General features: G+C 38.4%; 1 protein-coding gene across 1 annotated transcript in view; it reads right to left on the reverse strand.

Moving 5' to 3' along the window:
* Positions 1-810: 810 nt before the first annotated feature.
* Positions 811-15,296, reverse strand: part of LOC112157284 (heterogeneous nuclear ribonucleoprotein L-like) — a 29,967-nt gene continuing 15,481 nt past the window's right edge. The window contains exons 3-13 of the mRNA XM_024289952.2: positions 14,450-14,687; positions 13,620-13,705; positions 13,272-13,368; positions 13,059-13,131; positions 8,621-8,680; positions 8,282-8,514; positions 6,146-6,267; positions 3,717-3,915; positions 3,560-3,617; positions 3,383-3,481; positions 811-3,271 (exon numbers count right to left, since the gene is read on the reverse strand). Coding sequence (XP_024145720.1) covers positions 3,216-3,271; positions 3,383-3,481; positions 3,560-3,617; positions 3,717-3,915; positions 6,146-6,267; positions 8,282-8,514; positions 8,621-8,680; positions 13,059-13,131; positions 13,272-13,368; positions 13,620-13,705; positions 14,450-14,687 — 1,321 coding nt within the window. The 3' untranslated portion in view covers positions 811-3,215. The remainder of the gene's footprint in view (positions 3,272-3,382; positions 3,482-3,559; positions 3,618-3,716; positions 3,916-6,145; positions 6,268-8,281; positions 8,515-8,620; positions 8,681-13,058; positions 13,132-13,271; positions 13,369-13,619; positions 13,706-14,449; positions 14,688-15,296) is intronic.

Consider the following 15,296-nt stretch of genomic DNA (forward strand, 5'->3'; position numbering starts at 1 on the left):
GTTGGAACCAGACATTGTCAGTAAGGTATCCGATTTAGTCTGAAACGTTTCTATGGTTACCACTCTGGCCATTCAGGAATGAGCTTGTTAGAAATCCACACTTTTACCACTTGGTAAACGTCAGACATGGAGGCCGGGAGGCATTTGATTGGTCAGTTTATAACTTCAATTACAGAAAAAAAATATATAGAAAAATGAGGATTATCAAGAACATATTTAAAAAAAATTATCAGAGCAAGAATGGTTATTCTGACCAATAGAATGACGAGTAAAAATGTTTATTTCTTTATAGAAGTCTATGAGATTTTGACTTCTTGGAGCCACTTCCTGTTAGGAACACCAAGGAGTCCACTTCTGATATACAGTCAATACTACAACCTTTGCATGTAAAGTGCACTGAAGTGAATTGTACTTGGTTAATAAATACAATATTGAATCATGACGTCATAAAGGAGGAAATTTCTTTTATTTTGCACACAAAAAATTTGCCGAAAAAAAATCATCTGGTCCGTACAAGTCATCATAAATTTTCCAAACATTGTTCCAAAATGTGTTTAATACCCAATAAATTTGATTTGATCATTTTATAAAAGCCTTTATGATCAATGAAATATAAACTGTGAACTTTGTTTTACAACATCCTGTCATATTGTTGACCCATATCTGTTTTTTTATTTTACTACACTTTAACTTAAGTAATAGCTTTTATTTAAGCGGTTTTATGCTCAAAGGCCCGTATCATGACTCCCCCTCCACTGTTTTAGTGGTATTGTGGTTTTATTGTTAAGTTAATCTCCCTGAATTAACATGTTTTTTCTGTCTTGTTCGGATCAGATGGTCTTTTTTTTTCTTTTTTCGCTTTGATGTCCCAGAAACTGCACGGGATAGTAGAGGAGGGCCAGATGGGTCACATCGACAGAACAACTGCATGTCTGTTTAAAGAGAAAACATTTCTAGTCCACTGTCACATAAAAATAAATTTGTAATAGAATTTACATGAACAGAACTACCACGAGAATGTAAGAAAGACTTATTGCAAACTGTGAGACAAAATAACAAACAGGTGACAAAGTTTTTCTTTGTTTTGAGAAACATAAAAATCTGTCAGTAAAATGATAAAATACCAAAAGCAATAACTAAAATAGTTTGAAGTAACTATTATTGCAATACAAATCCACAGAATATCTCTTGTTTGACTGAAAATACCACAATAAAAAAAAGGAGAACAGAAGTTTGGGGATTTTAAGTCACAATTAAACCACACACAAAAAAATAAAATAAAAAAACAAAAAACCTTTGAATCAATATTTTATAACTAGTCCAGTGTTTTACTACACATAACAATAATTTAGCTTCTATGTAAAAAAAAAAAAAAGACAGGCGGCTTTACCTTCTATTTCAAATAAGCATTTATAAAGAAAACAAACATATTTTTTGCATTTGATTAAAACAACTGAAGCAGAACTACAATTATATCCTTTTCTTCCCTTCTTCCAGCCTCAACTCAAAACCTCAATAAATAAAGACACATTAGAATAATCACTGAGCCATTTGAGTCTGCATATAAACAATAAAATACCTACATTTACACATTTATTTTTAAATACTCAAAAATAAAAAAAAGCTTTCGTACCGTGCAGGCAAAGAATAAACATGTAAACTTTAGACAGAAAGATTCAAACTCTTGCTGTGATGCAGCATCGCTAACACAACCAGCAAAACACACTCGAAACAACAATCGCACAAAGCCCAAATCATCAACATCTAGAGTTCATTTTGAAAAGAAAATACAAAAACAAGTCAGAGGTGAAGTGACTGCAAGTGGAAGCATTTACCTGTTAACTCTGTTATACTATTTACATTAAACTCTACAATATGTCCTAACATTTAGTTTGATAGAGTTAGAAAGCGCATAATATCTTATCAAAAGCTCGTCTATTCGTCTACTCTTCTTGGATAATTATGCCCTTAAGTTGTCAGTTTTTTGTGCCTTTTAAAAAATAAAAAAGGTGAAGTAAAGACATTTTGTGTGTGAGTGTTTGTGTAATCAGACAGAATATGAATCCTTTGTTCTAATTGAATCCAAATGGGGAAATCTCTGGAGTTTGTAAACATAAAAGATCAGTGAGGTACTGTAACTGAATGATATTTTGTAAACAAAGAATATTAACAAAGTTCATTACGTAAAGAAAATATTATTTTAAATGGTTAAAGATTAAATCGGTCCTTCTTAAATAAAGAAAAATGTATATATATTTTAATCTCAAATTTAAAAATTATATATGCTGATCACCTGCTTTAGTTCTGATTATTTTTTTTAGAATTATGGATCTAAATTCTTCTATTTTCTTGTATTTTGATGGATTTCAGTATTGAAGCAAAACACAAAAAGGCCCAAATTGAATAGAATGGCTGCCTATAAGCAGGTTTAATTCAGTTTCTTTGCCCGTTAACATCTTCTAAGGACTTTAAAGAGGTTTTGTCAAACCAGTTCTGGCTGGTTTCACATAAGAACATGTGCTGATCTCCTGGAGCTCAGAGTCAACTTGATTTCGGATGTATTCTTAAGAACATAAAACTGCATAATGATGTGATTGACGGTGTGAACTTCAGCTAGTTTGAGTTTAAAAAGTTGGCATTCACATGAGCGTGTTCTTCCAGTAATTGCTCGTTAAACGTGTTTTGGAACCAGGCGGTGGGCGGAGCAAAGCTAACTTCTAATAGAAGGAACATTTATTGAGCTTTTTGTAGAATTCATTCAGAAAATTAATCAAATATTATCTTAAGAGTGTGTAGATGATATAAGGTATGCAGTTTCTAACACACATTTAATTGTTTATATTATTATAATCGCAAGAAATCTGTTTTGTAAGGTGTTTTGTATTTCTAGTATATAATTATTGTGATTTTTTTCAAGAAAAAAAGTCATTAAGTTGCATTTACTTTAAAGAAAATATCCATTTCCTTCATTGTGTTAGATTTATATAATTCACTGTAAACACAAAGTAGAATTTTCTAAAATAAAAGCTGTCTATCAAGTTTACTGCAATTATTTAAAGATCTTCCTCTGACCCAAACATGCACATCCATTCAAAATGAGGGAACATTTTCTCGTCTGTCCTTCTCAGTTTTTTTTTCTTCTTTATATCAACAAACGTAGTTTTCGGTGCATCCTGCAAGGTTTCACGTCGGAGGCGGCCATCTTTGTTTCCAGGTCACAGATGGGATGACGTGGAGAAGCAGAGTTTCAGGGTGAAGGGGTTGGATATGCCTGCAGGTCAGAGAAAAGGTTCAACTGTCAGGCATAAAGAAGTGGAGAAAAACTCCAAAAATGAAAATGGAAGTTTCCGTCGTGGTTTTTATCAGGTAGTGAGCGGCTCACCGGGTATCCTGATCTGATGGTGATTGAGGACGGTCAGCGCTTCGATGGCTTCAGTTTTACTGTCAAACTCCAGCAGGCCAGAGAGAGTCTTTGAGCTGGCTGCAGAGATGGAGCAAGAGAGTCAAGAAACGGCAAAGACAGAAGAAAGACTAAGAAAGACGTTTTTTTCTGACTCACGTTTGGCATCAAAGACCTTGAACTTGATGAAGGACGGGACGTTGTGTTCAGAGCAGAGCTGTGGATGGCAGAGATTTGGCTTACTTGTAGTACATTGATCACAAGCTAAAGAAAAAAAAAGACCAAACAAATAATGTCCTGCAGGTTGTGAGCTTACTTTGAGCAGCTGGTGCTGAGTGAGAGTGGGCGGGCCGTTGTAGAAGTGCAGCACGGCGGCGGGCGGCTGGATGATGTTCCTGCTGCTGTGCGCGCTGCTGAAGCGGTTGTTTCTGGTCAGACTGAAATCCTGATAGCTGCTGCTGCAGTCGGCCAGCTCAAACACCTGGCTGGGAATCACAGCCTGCTGCTTGGACACGCTGAGGAGGACAAAGCCACAAAAGCCTTCAAAAAGCATCGAAAATGGGCTTTCATCCATGTTTGGGCATCACCAACCAACACTGGGAAAATTAATCACAAATAGTGGTGCCTCAAATGATTATTTAATGTGCAAACTAGATGTAAAGCACACATCTTAACCATCATTAGCTTTAAACTAACTAAAAACTAGATATATAGCATTACCTGTGATAATACTAGTGTGAATGCTGTAAGCTGAATTTGGCCGTTGAAGATGCTAGTGCTGATAGCTAAAAATGTTGATGCAAATAGCTGAAAACGCTGAAGCTGATAGTCAGCTAAAATATTAGTTAAATGCCAAATTAGCCTAAAAAGTTGAAAAAAAAATCCTAAATTAGCCAAAATAGCTAGCATGCAGCTGAAATATAGCTAAACTCCAAAATAGCCTAAACTTAAATACTCCTAAATTAGCCAAAATAGTTAGCATATAGTTGAAATATTAACTTCAAAATATTTACTTCAAAATAGCCTAAAAACCTTAATAAATGTCAAAATAGTCCAAAAATCTAGCATAATGGCATTATAACTTTCAACTTTACTACACTTTAACTCCATATAATATAAAGTAATGACTAATTGACTATTAAATTAGTCACCGACAAATTTAATAGTCAATTAGTCATCGATTAGTCGACTAATCATGGCAGCCCAAATCAAAAATAAAGTTGATTTTACTTATTTTTCATAATTGAATTTTCCTGCTGTTTACAACAATTCATTTATTGTTTTCAGAATGTTACAATAAGATAAAATTGTTGTCAAAAAAACAGGAAGCTTTTATTTTGAAGGTCACTGAAATTCAAGAAGACAGAATAAAAATAAAAAAAAAAACAAACAAGCGAAGACAGAGAAACCACAGTCCTTGGTTTAAACTGTATGTTATAGAATTAAACTGAATCATTTGGAAACTGAATTGTAGCATCCCTACTGCAGACCAGTATGTTTAAGGTCAAAGTGTCAAACAAATGTGCTAAATTTAAAGATTGATTATTTGTTGTATTACATTGCTCATTATGAGCCAGCTGAAATGTTTGTCTTCATTGTTGCTATCTTAAAGGCAAATTTAAAAAAACATTTTTATGATTTTTTTAAACAATTTTAACACATTATCGTACCAAAAAAAAGTGACCCAAAAAATGGAAGTTAGAAATGAATCATGGGCAAAGGGAATCACTGCATCCCACCTTCACTGAATATGGAGACTGAATAATAAGCAGTTAAAGAAGGATAAAAAACAGTCATACAAAACTATGACTAACTAATCAAAAGCAGTGGATCTCTTAATAGTAATAATTCACTTTTAAAAACCCTTTCCGATGATATTTTGATCCACTTTAAAATCATTCCCAGTGCTCTTATAAGTATGACTATGCTATAAAACACATTTTTTAATCACTTTTTTTCCCTTGATGGTGTCACTTGAATTCTGGTCTTATGTTTGTGTTTTAACATCTTCTTGTGGCATTTTTCACATAATAAGAACATTTATAAAATAATTTGAGATTAAAACTGTGTTTCTGAATATTTCTTCATTCAAATCATGATGGATCAGGAGAAGATATAAAATATATATTGTTTGTAAGAGCTTATATTTTCAACTGAGATGTCTGGGACAAAGTCCACTCCCATTCTGATGCATCAACTTGCAGACAAATAGATCCATTAACGTCTTCATTTTCTTCTGCTGACATCTGGCTCAAAAAATGCTCGCCGTTTATGTTGCTCTGCTAATATTAGTTTGGGTTTGTGAGGAAGTGTAGAGAGAATGTAAACAAAGGGATCATGGGATATCAGAGGAGGCTTACTTCCACGTCAATAGTCCTGCCCTCAACTCAGAGGTGAATTTCTATTGACACAGGCTTTTGTATTTAAGCTGAAAACTACATAATCATAATAAAAGATTATTTTAATTACAATAAAAATACATAGTTGGAGTGAGACTTTAAATATCTTCAGACAAATATGTTAAACTGATAATGGAAACTGGAGGTTTTATCAGGAATCTCTGCTGACTCCACACATGTTTCTTCAGCAGGTTTAATCTGATTTGCATATTTGAGGACATTCTGACTGCTAAGACGCAACACTTTGAACAGTGACCTCAGCAAAAAGGGATTTGAATCTGCAGATAAGACATTCAAGACTTTCCGGACTCATGTGACGGGCAGCCCTGTGGTTAGATGTTCTTACCAGACGTTGAGCTTCTTGCCAAACACCTTGATACCATTGAGATGAGTCACTGCTCGGTCCACAGCGTACTCGTCACCCATCTCCACCAAAGCTGTTCCCGGAACGCTCTTCATGAACTTTACCTGTCAACACAAACACATCCGCTTTGAAATGTTGCTTTTTGATGATCGTAAAACTTCCTCTGAGGGTGGAACTGTTGTAAGAAATGATGAGATGAAACAATATGTGGGCAACAACATCTGGAGAAGAATCCCTTAAAACAAGAAGGAGGTGATACTTACTTTATAATACTGTTTAATATAACAGCAAAACAAAGTTCCTCGTTTTGTGTTTGGGAACTTTGCTCAACTTAAACCTGCTTTGTTTGACGTTAGTTGTAATCATTTTCCACTGACCACATTTCCTGGTGAGTGCTGCTGACAAACTGTATCAGGAGATCCCATAAGTTGACTGGCTGAACCCACTTCCTGTTGGTTACCAACAGTAGACTCGTACCCACTTCCTGTTTTCCAACAGGAAGTGGGTACGAGTCCACCAGAGGATCAGGACTGGGCGATCCTGCCCCAGTATTCTGTAATGTTTATGTATAGATTTGTTTAAAACTATGCCCAAACTGATTCATGAACACTCAATTGTTATGTTTTATTAAAGATCCACTCACAAAAATTCCAGTTTTTTTAGATTAAAACATGTCTGTGTGGCATTTTTCTTAAGAAACAGAACAAATGTAATAATAAATCATTTAGTTTTTGCATTTCCGAGTATTTCTCCTTTTAAATCAATCAAACTGTCTTGGACAGACTCTGTTTGAATGAATGATCTTCTTTCCATCAACAGCTCTGCTGCACATGCACTAAACCCTCATCTGTTCCTAGTGTCTAGTTCAGGTTCTGGAGAAGAGAAGATGGTATCTTCACATTGACTGCAGTCAAATGAGCCGCCGTTCACATTTCTGTGGTCAAATCAGCATCACTGGATTTTTGGTGTGAGTTTCATCCAATACTTACGGTAGCAGGACTGAGAACGCTGGAAAATCTCCACCAGACTCCACGGAGCTTCTTGATGTGACCACGGAAATGTGAACGGCGGCTCATTTGACCGCAGTTGGAAAGGATTGTAAATCAATGAAAGAGCATTTTGATGTTAGCTTTGATTATTTTATCAAGAACTCTGAGAAACCAATGATTGAATGTATTGATCACAGTCAATAAACATTGGAGAATTAGCTAAAAGAGTCTTTGGTGAACTGGAAGGAGAAAGAATCAGGATTTTGGAGGAAGTTCTGTCCATGAAGATCTTCACTTCCTCGTCCAGCTGACATCCGGATCAGAACCATACGACTGGACATTTTTATGTAGCAGTGGTGCAGATTTAGGCTAGTGAGACACAGAGCTTTGATAATCAGAAAACCGGGGGGATCAGGGGCGGAGCCTCAAAAGCCACGCCCCCTCAGAGGAGATTTTGGAAACGGAGGCTTCAGATCAACATGAAAACTGGCTTTTTTAGATATTTAGGTTGTGGAATTTTGGTTAAAAACTTCATAATCATAGTAAAAAAAAAAAATGTCATACGGGGACTTTCACATGTTATTGGTGCATTTTCTATGAATGCAGGACATTTATAAAAAGATTGAAGATTAAACTGTGTTTCTAAATATTCTTTTATTCAAATCGTGTTGGAGCAGATGAAAACCAGTGGTTTGAAAAAGCTCAGGTTTCTGATGGAGCCACTGCCATGGGCGGGGTCAAAGTCTCCAGTCCTAAATCCTTCACTTGCAGACAAATAGATCCAATAACGTCTTCATTCCTGGTCTGAGCTGCCATCTATACAGCTGCGTAGCACTGATACTGTTTTCTTTGCTACGCTAACGTTAGCTTGGGCTTGTGAGGAGCTGTAAGTTAACGTAAACAAAAGTATGGTGTTGGCACTTCTGCGCCCACAACCCCGTGGTGAATTTCTAATCTGAGATATCTCTTAAAAAAATGACAGTAATTTTGATTTTTGCTAAAACTGCATAGTTACAATTAAAAGACAACGAGGAACAATTTTACAACAGAAATAAGTACGGTTGGAGTGAGACTTGAATCCAAAAGCTGTACAGATAAATACATTCATGTTACCCACGTCTCCACACACCTTCTCAACGTTGCCATAGAGACAGAACAGGTTGAAGATGCGGCTGCAGTTCATCTTGGAGGGGTGGAGGCCGCTCACCATGGCGACGGAGCTGGAGCCCAACAGTGAGGAAGAGGAGGTGGAAGGGAAGGTCTTTGGGAGGAGCGGCGGGTAGGAGATCATGTCCTGGACCTGCTCGCTGCTCCGTCTGTACCTGCTGTTTGCAGGCAGAGGCAGCAGGGGGCAGTGTGGGCCTGCAGACACACAAACACACGATCCAATGAAAAGGTCAATTTGAGAGATACAGACAAGACAGGATGATAGGACAGACAGATACAAAAGCAGACAGACGAGTAGTACCATAGCCATTGGACGGATGCTCTCCTAGGATTGCTTGGCGCTGCCTTCCTTTGCCCCGCTCTGTAACACACATTAGTGCAGAGATTGAAGGCAGATCCGAGCTGACAGGAAGGGGACAGCCTGTGGCGCTGTCACAACCAGGACTGTGTGTCAGCAGCTGTTTCAGATGGACACTGAACACATTCGAGGTCTTGTTTCTGAGACCAGAAACGGGCCCTAACCAGCAATTACTAACCTTGACCTAAACCTAGTTACCTCACACCACGACAATCATCCAAAAATATCTCACTGACCCTCAGGAGTCACAAAGGAAATCTCAGGCACAGAAAGGATGAGAACAAAGTCACCAGTTTGGGTTAATTTACCCAGACAAGTTTTATCACACATTAGCTGCAACCACACCCTTTACTTTTGAAACCATTCAGTAAAACACCTACTCACTGGATTTCAGTTTTTTAATTATGCTGCACATTTTGTCCAACTTAAAAAAAAAAAAAAACTCCTTGGAAGAATGGATTAGATGGGATATTTGATCTATAGCCAAAGTAGAGAAACTGCCAGCTCTGCCAGAGGGAAGTGAGAACTCTTCTGTTGTATGATAATCTAAATGGATGTGAGTAAATGAACACCCGACGTCGACACTCTCCTTCTTCTGTTAGCGCTGCATGTGTTAGCGCGGCTGAAGGAATGATGTCCGTCTGAAGGGTTTAAGGGATTTATTTAGCTTTAAACTGTATTGTTTCTTTAGTTTTATGAAGTATTTAGTCAGTAAACGATAAAAAATTACATTATTCAAGACGGATCTTAAAGCCTTTCAAGTGTTTAAGGAAGCAGCTGGAAGACTCATCCATCCATCATCCATCCATGTATTTATCCATCCGTCCATCCGTCCATCCATCCATCCATCCATGTATTTATCCATCCATTCATCCATGTATTTATCTATCCATCCATCCATCCATCCATCCATGTATTTATCCATCCATCCCTCCATCCATCCATCCATCTATCATCCATCCATGTATTTATCCATCCATCTATCCATCCATCCATCCATCCATCCCTCCGTCCCTCCCTCAATCCATCCATCCATCCATCCATGTATTTATTAGTCTGTCCATCATCCATCCATCCATGTATTCATCCATCCATCCCTCCCTCCATCCATGTATCACTCCATCCATCCACCCATCCCTCCATGTATTTATTAGTCTGTCCATCATCCATCCATCCATCCATCCATGTATTTATCCATCCATCCCTCCATCCATCCATCCATCTATCATCCATCCATGTATTTATCCATCCATCTATCCATCCATCCATCCATCCATCCCTCCGTCCCTCCCTCAATCCATCCATCCATCCATCCATGTATTTATTAGTCTGTCCATCATCCATCCATCCATGTATTCATCCATCCATCCCTCCCTCCATCCATGTATCACTCCATCCATCCACCCATCCCTCCATGTATTTATTAGTCTGTCCATCATCCATCCATCCATCCATCCATGTATTTATCCATCCATCCCTCCATCCATCCATCCATCTATCATCCATCCATGTATTTATCCATCCATCTATCCATCCATCCATCCATCCATCCCTCCGTCCCTCCCTCAATCCATCCATCCATCCATCCATGTATTTATTAGTCTGTCCATCATCCATCCATCCATGTATTCATCCATCCATCCCTCCCTCCATCCATGTATCACTCCATCCATCCACCCATCCCTCCATGTCTTTATTAGTCCGTCCATCATCCATCATCCATCCATCCATCCATCCATCCCTCCCTCCAGCCATGTATCACTCCATCCACCCATCCCTCCATGTCTTTATTAGTCTCTCCATCATCCATCCATCCATCCATTCATGTATTTATCCATCTGTCCATCCATCATCCATCAATCCATTCATGTATTTATCCATCTGTCCATCCATCATCCATCAATCCATTCATGTATTTATCCATATGTCCATCCATCCATCCATCCATGTATCACTCCATCCACCCATCCCTCCATGTCTTTATTAGTCCGTCCATTCATCCATCCATCCATCCCTCCATGTCTTTATTAGTCCGTCCATTCATCCATCCATCCATCCCTCCCTCCCTTCATCCCTCCATGTATTTATCACATTCACTACATTCACTACATTCATACTGGGTATGTTCGTGCACATCTGGTGGATCTTGCTCCAGATTTTTTTTGTTTTTACATCTCTTTTCAAATATTTGAAATACTTCGTGTCAGAATTTTGGCTAGAGACAAACATCGTTGCCAGATAGTCACAGTTTTCCTGCCTAAAAGAAATCTAAAAACCACCATTCCCTAGAAATAAATAAATAAAAAATACACACAGAAACCAAAAATTACTCGATCTAAAAACTGCCAAACCCGCCCAAATTATGTCCACCTACACAAAGCAATTTTTCCCAGAAATCCATAATCAAAACCTTCCAATCTGGCAACACTGGAAAGGGCAATTATTCAATTCTCCTCCGTGATCAGTTCTCAAACAGTTGGTACTTCTGCGACTGAAGTCACTACATCACCACCAAATCCAAGTCCCTGATTGGTCAAAACTCAATGAAGCCCAAAAACAATCTTAAAAATGTGCATGAGGAGTGAATGTGACAGTTTTTAATACAGAAGCCTGAACCGAGCATTTATCTGCCTTTACATAAATCTTTCATCGTGAGTGGTTATTTGAACGCTCGTGCAGAGGGCAGTGAGGACGTAGCTTCACACTCACACCTAGGGACAATTTAGAGATACCAATGAACCCAAGAAGATTGCTTTTGGATTGTGGGAGAAAGCAGGAGTTTCCAGAAAACCCACCATTGCATGGGAAGAACACGCTAACTCCACAGAGAACGGACACAGCCGGAAATCGAACCAGGATCCCCTCGCTCTTAGTGATAATGTGCTAACCACTACACCACCGTGCAGCAACAAAATGAGTAATCTGCTCTGTGTCCCAATAGATGCTACAACAGCAAATGAAATAGAGTATAAAAATGAGATAAGTTTATTTATGATGCATTAGAAAACAAGTTTTTTTTCACTAAATAAACAATAATTCCAGTCAATTTTAAACTCCTGGAGATAACAGATTACAGCTCAGTTCATGTTTATTCACTGAAGCCAAATGATCTGAACTGCATTCAAGTGGAACTCTTTTATCACATGTGAGGATTTATAAGGAAATTTCTCCAAATTAAAGTTGAATCAAACAATTGTAAAATAAAACATCTGTTCAATTAAGTGCATTATAATAATCTCATGTTTTATCAATCAATTTCTTCACTTCCTCACTTAATTATTTTGAAGTAGTTTGATGAAAAAACTTCCCCATTAGACTTTAATGACATCAGTGTTTCCTCTTTAGTTTCTTGTGAAACTCCCTTTAATATCTTCTTGATATTAAAGTGAAATTCTCATGAGGTCAGACCTAGACAGTTCTAAATGTTTTTTAAAACGCACTTTTTAGAACGGCTTTTAACGCTCAGTAGTTGGTGGCATTTTATTTTATTCTTATTTAACTTTTATGTATTTTACTGCAGACTGCTTCTGTAATTTTTGGAATTTTGTTCTTAATTTGTCTATTTTTTTAACTTCCTCCTTTTATTATGAAGCACTTTGGTACACGGAAAGGAGTTGTAAAGTGCTATATAGATAAAGTTAATTCATTCATTGAATTTTAAAACACAAATGGTCCCTTCTGTAATGATTGTGGACTTGTGTGTCCATGTGTGTTTGTCCTTGTGTGTATTCGTATATGTGTTTATGTGCTTGCCATTGACTATATGAGAACTGGAAAAAGTGACTCCTCCCCCTCTGGGATTCAAAACAGGAAGTACCTCCAGCTCCAAAAAGCCAAAATCCCGTAGACTTCTTTAGAGAAATAAAAAGCTGTTACTCAGTCATTCTATTTGTCAGAACAATTATTCTTGCTTTGATAATTTTTTTTAAATATGTTCTTGATAATCCTCTTTTTTAAAATGTTTTTTTCTGTAGTTCAAGTTACAAACTGATGAATCAGAAGCCTCAATAAAAGTAGGTGGAGCCTGCTGGCCCCCATGTTTGATTGACAGATTTTGTGAAGTCCTTATTTTAAGTGATACAAGTGTGGACTTCCAACAAGCTCACTCCTGATTGGCCAGAGTGGTTGCCATAGAAATGTTGACTCAGACTGACTCGGACCAATCACTGCTTACTAACGACGTCTGGTTCCAACATGGCGACATTCGTATCGGGAAAAATTGACTGAATTGATTTCATTTGGTTGGAGCCAGAAGTAAACCATTTTTTATGTGTGACATCACACTCCAGTTCTCATATACAGTCAACGGTGCATGCATGTGTGTGTTTGCCTGTGTGTGTGTCAGTGTGTGCATCAGCAGAGCTGGAGGGGGCTGTCCTACCTCGGTGCAGGAGGAAGGGTTTGGTGTAATCCCAGCTGGTGTTGTCGTTGCGGACGACGTTCAGTCTGTTGGGCTGCAGGGGGCGACAGAGCACAGCACCTCTGGGTGGGTGTGTGTGCGTGGGCATGAGAATGAGGATGCATGTGTGTGCGTGCACCTGAGTGTGTGTTTGTTAGAGAATGTCTATATATATTTGTGTGTGTGTGTGTTTACCCGAGCATATTCGATCTTCAGCGTGCAGCAGCCAGAGTAAATATCGGCGCCGTTCAGGGCCAGCTTGGCCTTCTGAGCGTCCTCCACCGACTCAAATGTTAACAAGCTGGTTAAGGATGACTCACAAGACACAACTAACAAAGGAAAGACACAAGACATACACAAACCACAGGGGAGCGAGAGTCAGCTCTGCTGGGTCTAAATTTGATCCGACACTGACAGTCAGTGCAGGCAGCCTGACTCTTCCTCCTCCTCCTCTTCATTACCATCATCGTGTTGCATTAAATCTGTAGAACCAACAGAATTTCTCGCCATGCATCAACAAATGCAGATAAACTGTCAGGATATTCCACCATGGCCTGAATGCCGTTGCGCTTAAAGATGACGATGCGAAGGACGTTACCAACGGGGTTGCAGACGGTGTACAACACATCCTGTAAGAAACACAGAGACCAACCACACTGTTAAAAAAAAAAAATCAAATCTGACTCACAGTAAGTTTGTTTCAAGCACACTGCAAAAACTTAAGAAAGTAAGAAAACACTCGTTGCAAGAAAAGTGTCTAAAATTTCTGCAAGGTAAAATATTAGCTAAATTCCAAATTAGCCTAAAAATCTGGAAAAATGTCTAATTTGGCTAATATTTTTGCGCCTTATTATAATTTTTGCTGAACTCCAAACTAGCCTAAAAAATTGAAAATTGTCTAACATATATATACATATATATATGTAAAAACAGCTAGCATGTTGCTAAAATAAAAGCTGAATTTTAAATTACCCAAAGAAAAGCCAGTAGTTGCTGAATTATTTAAAGTTTGAAAGCTGTCTCTGCAGAAAGTAAGCAAAATTTCACAAGCTTCAAAGTGCACAAAGTATTTGAAAGATTTCTCATTCATTTCCTATGGAGCATATTTTGCTCAATATTTCAAAAACTATAAAGTTTATATATACCAAAAGTACAAGCAGTAACGTCCAGAACAACATTTAGATACCAAGATTTCTGAAATCGCTGAATGTGTGATTGAGTTTTCACATGCCAAAAAAATTACGGAAAAGTGCAGGAGAATCACTGTTGTGTGAATGCTGTCAAGCTTGAGAAATAGAATATTTTCCCTCAAATAATTCAAGTAGACATGTAAATGAATGTTTCTAGAGCAGAGCTGGAGGTTCTGCACTCACAGTAGTGATGGGGTACAGCGGGTTCTGGATGGACAGCAGCAGGACTTTGTTTTTGCTGGTGGGGTCGTCTGCGTTGGTGGGTCTGGTGATCCTCTGGCTGGTGGAGAAGTTGAAGAAGGCCTGCTGGTCCGCGATGTAGACTGGCTCTCGGCCTCCGCCGGTCACGCAGCGCTCTGCGCTCTCCACGCTGTCGAACTCCACCAGGGCCTGCCGCTTAAACGGCATCATCATCACGTAGCTGCAAACACAGCAGACAGGTGTGGAAGTGAGCAAGGGGGCGGAGCTTCATACAGAAACGTGGTGCTGATTAGTTTAAGGCTAAAGTTGCCGTATATTTTTACAGCCTAGAAAAGAGGTCTGCAACTTTATTCCACATTATTGGGTGAATCAAACTGGTTCACTTTAAGTGGACCAAATGTGTCCAGTCTGAATACACACTTAGAAATAAAGCCTGTTGGCTGTTTTGATATCTAAATAGTTCAGTATCCATTTAACTTAAAATAGTTAAATTCATATATATATATAGTCCATTTTTCCCAAAACTTAATTTCTACAACTCAAAATGCTTTTCAGTATCTTGTGTGGCCCCCACCAGCTTGTATGGACGCTTGACAACGTGGCGGCATGCTCCTAATGAGACGACGGATGGTGTCTTGTGGCATTTCCTCCCAGATCTGTGTGAGAACATCCCTGAGCTGTTGTACCGTCTGAGGAGCAACCTGGAGGTGCTTAATGGAAAGAAACATAATGTCCCAGAGATGTTCTATTGGGTTTAAGTCAGGGGATGGTGAAGGCCATTTAACTGTTTCAATTCCTTCATCCTCCAGGTACTGCCTCATACTCTTGT

This window comes from Oryzias melastigma, linkage group LG1 (genome assembly GCF_002922805.2).
Source record: "Oryzias melastigma strain HK-1 linkage group LG1, ASM292280v2, whole genome shotgun sequence".
Classification (NCBI taxonomy): Eukaryota; Metazoa; Chordata; class Actinopteri; order Beloniformes; family Adrianichthyidae; genus Oryzias; species Oryzias melastigma.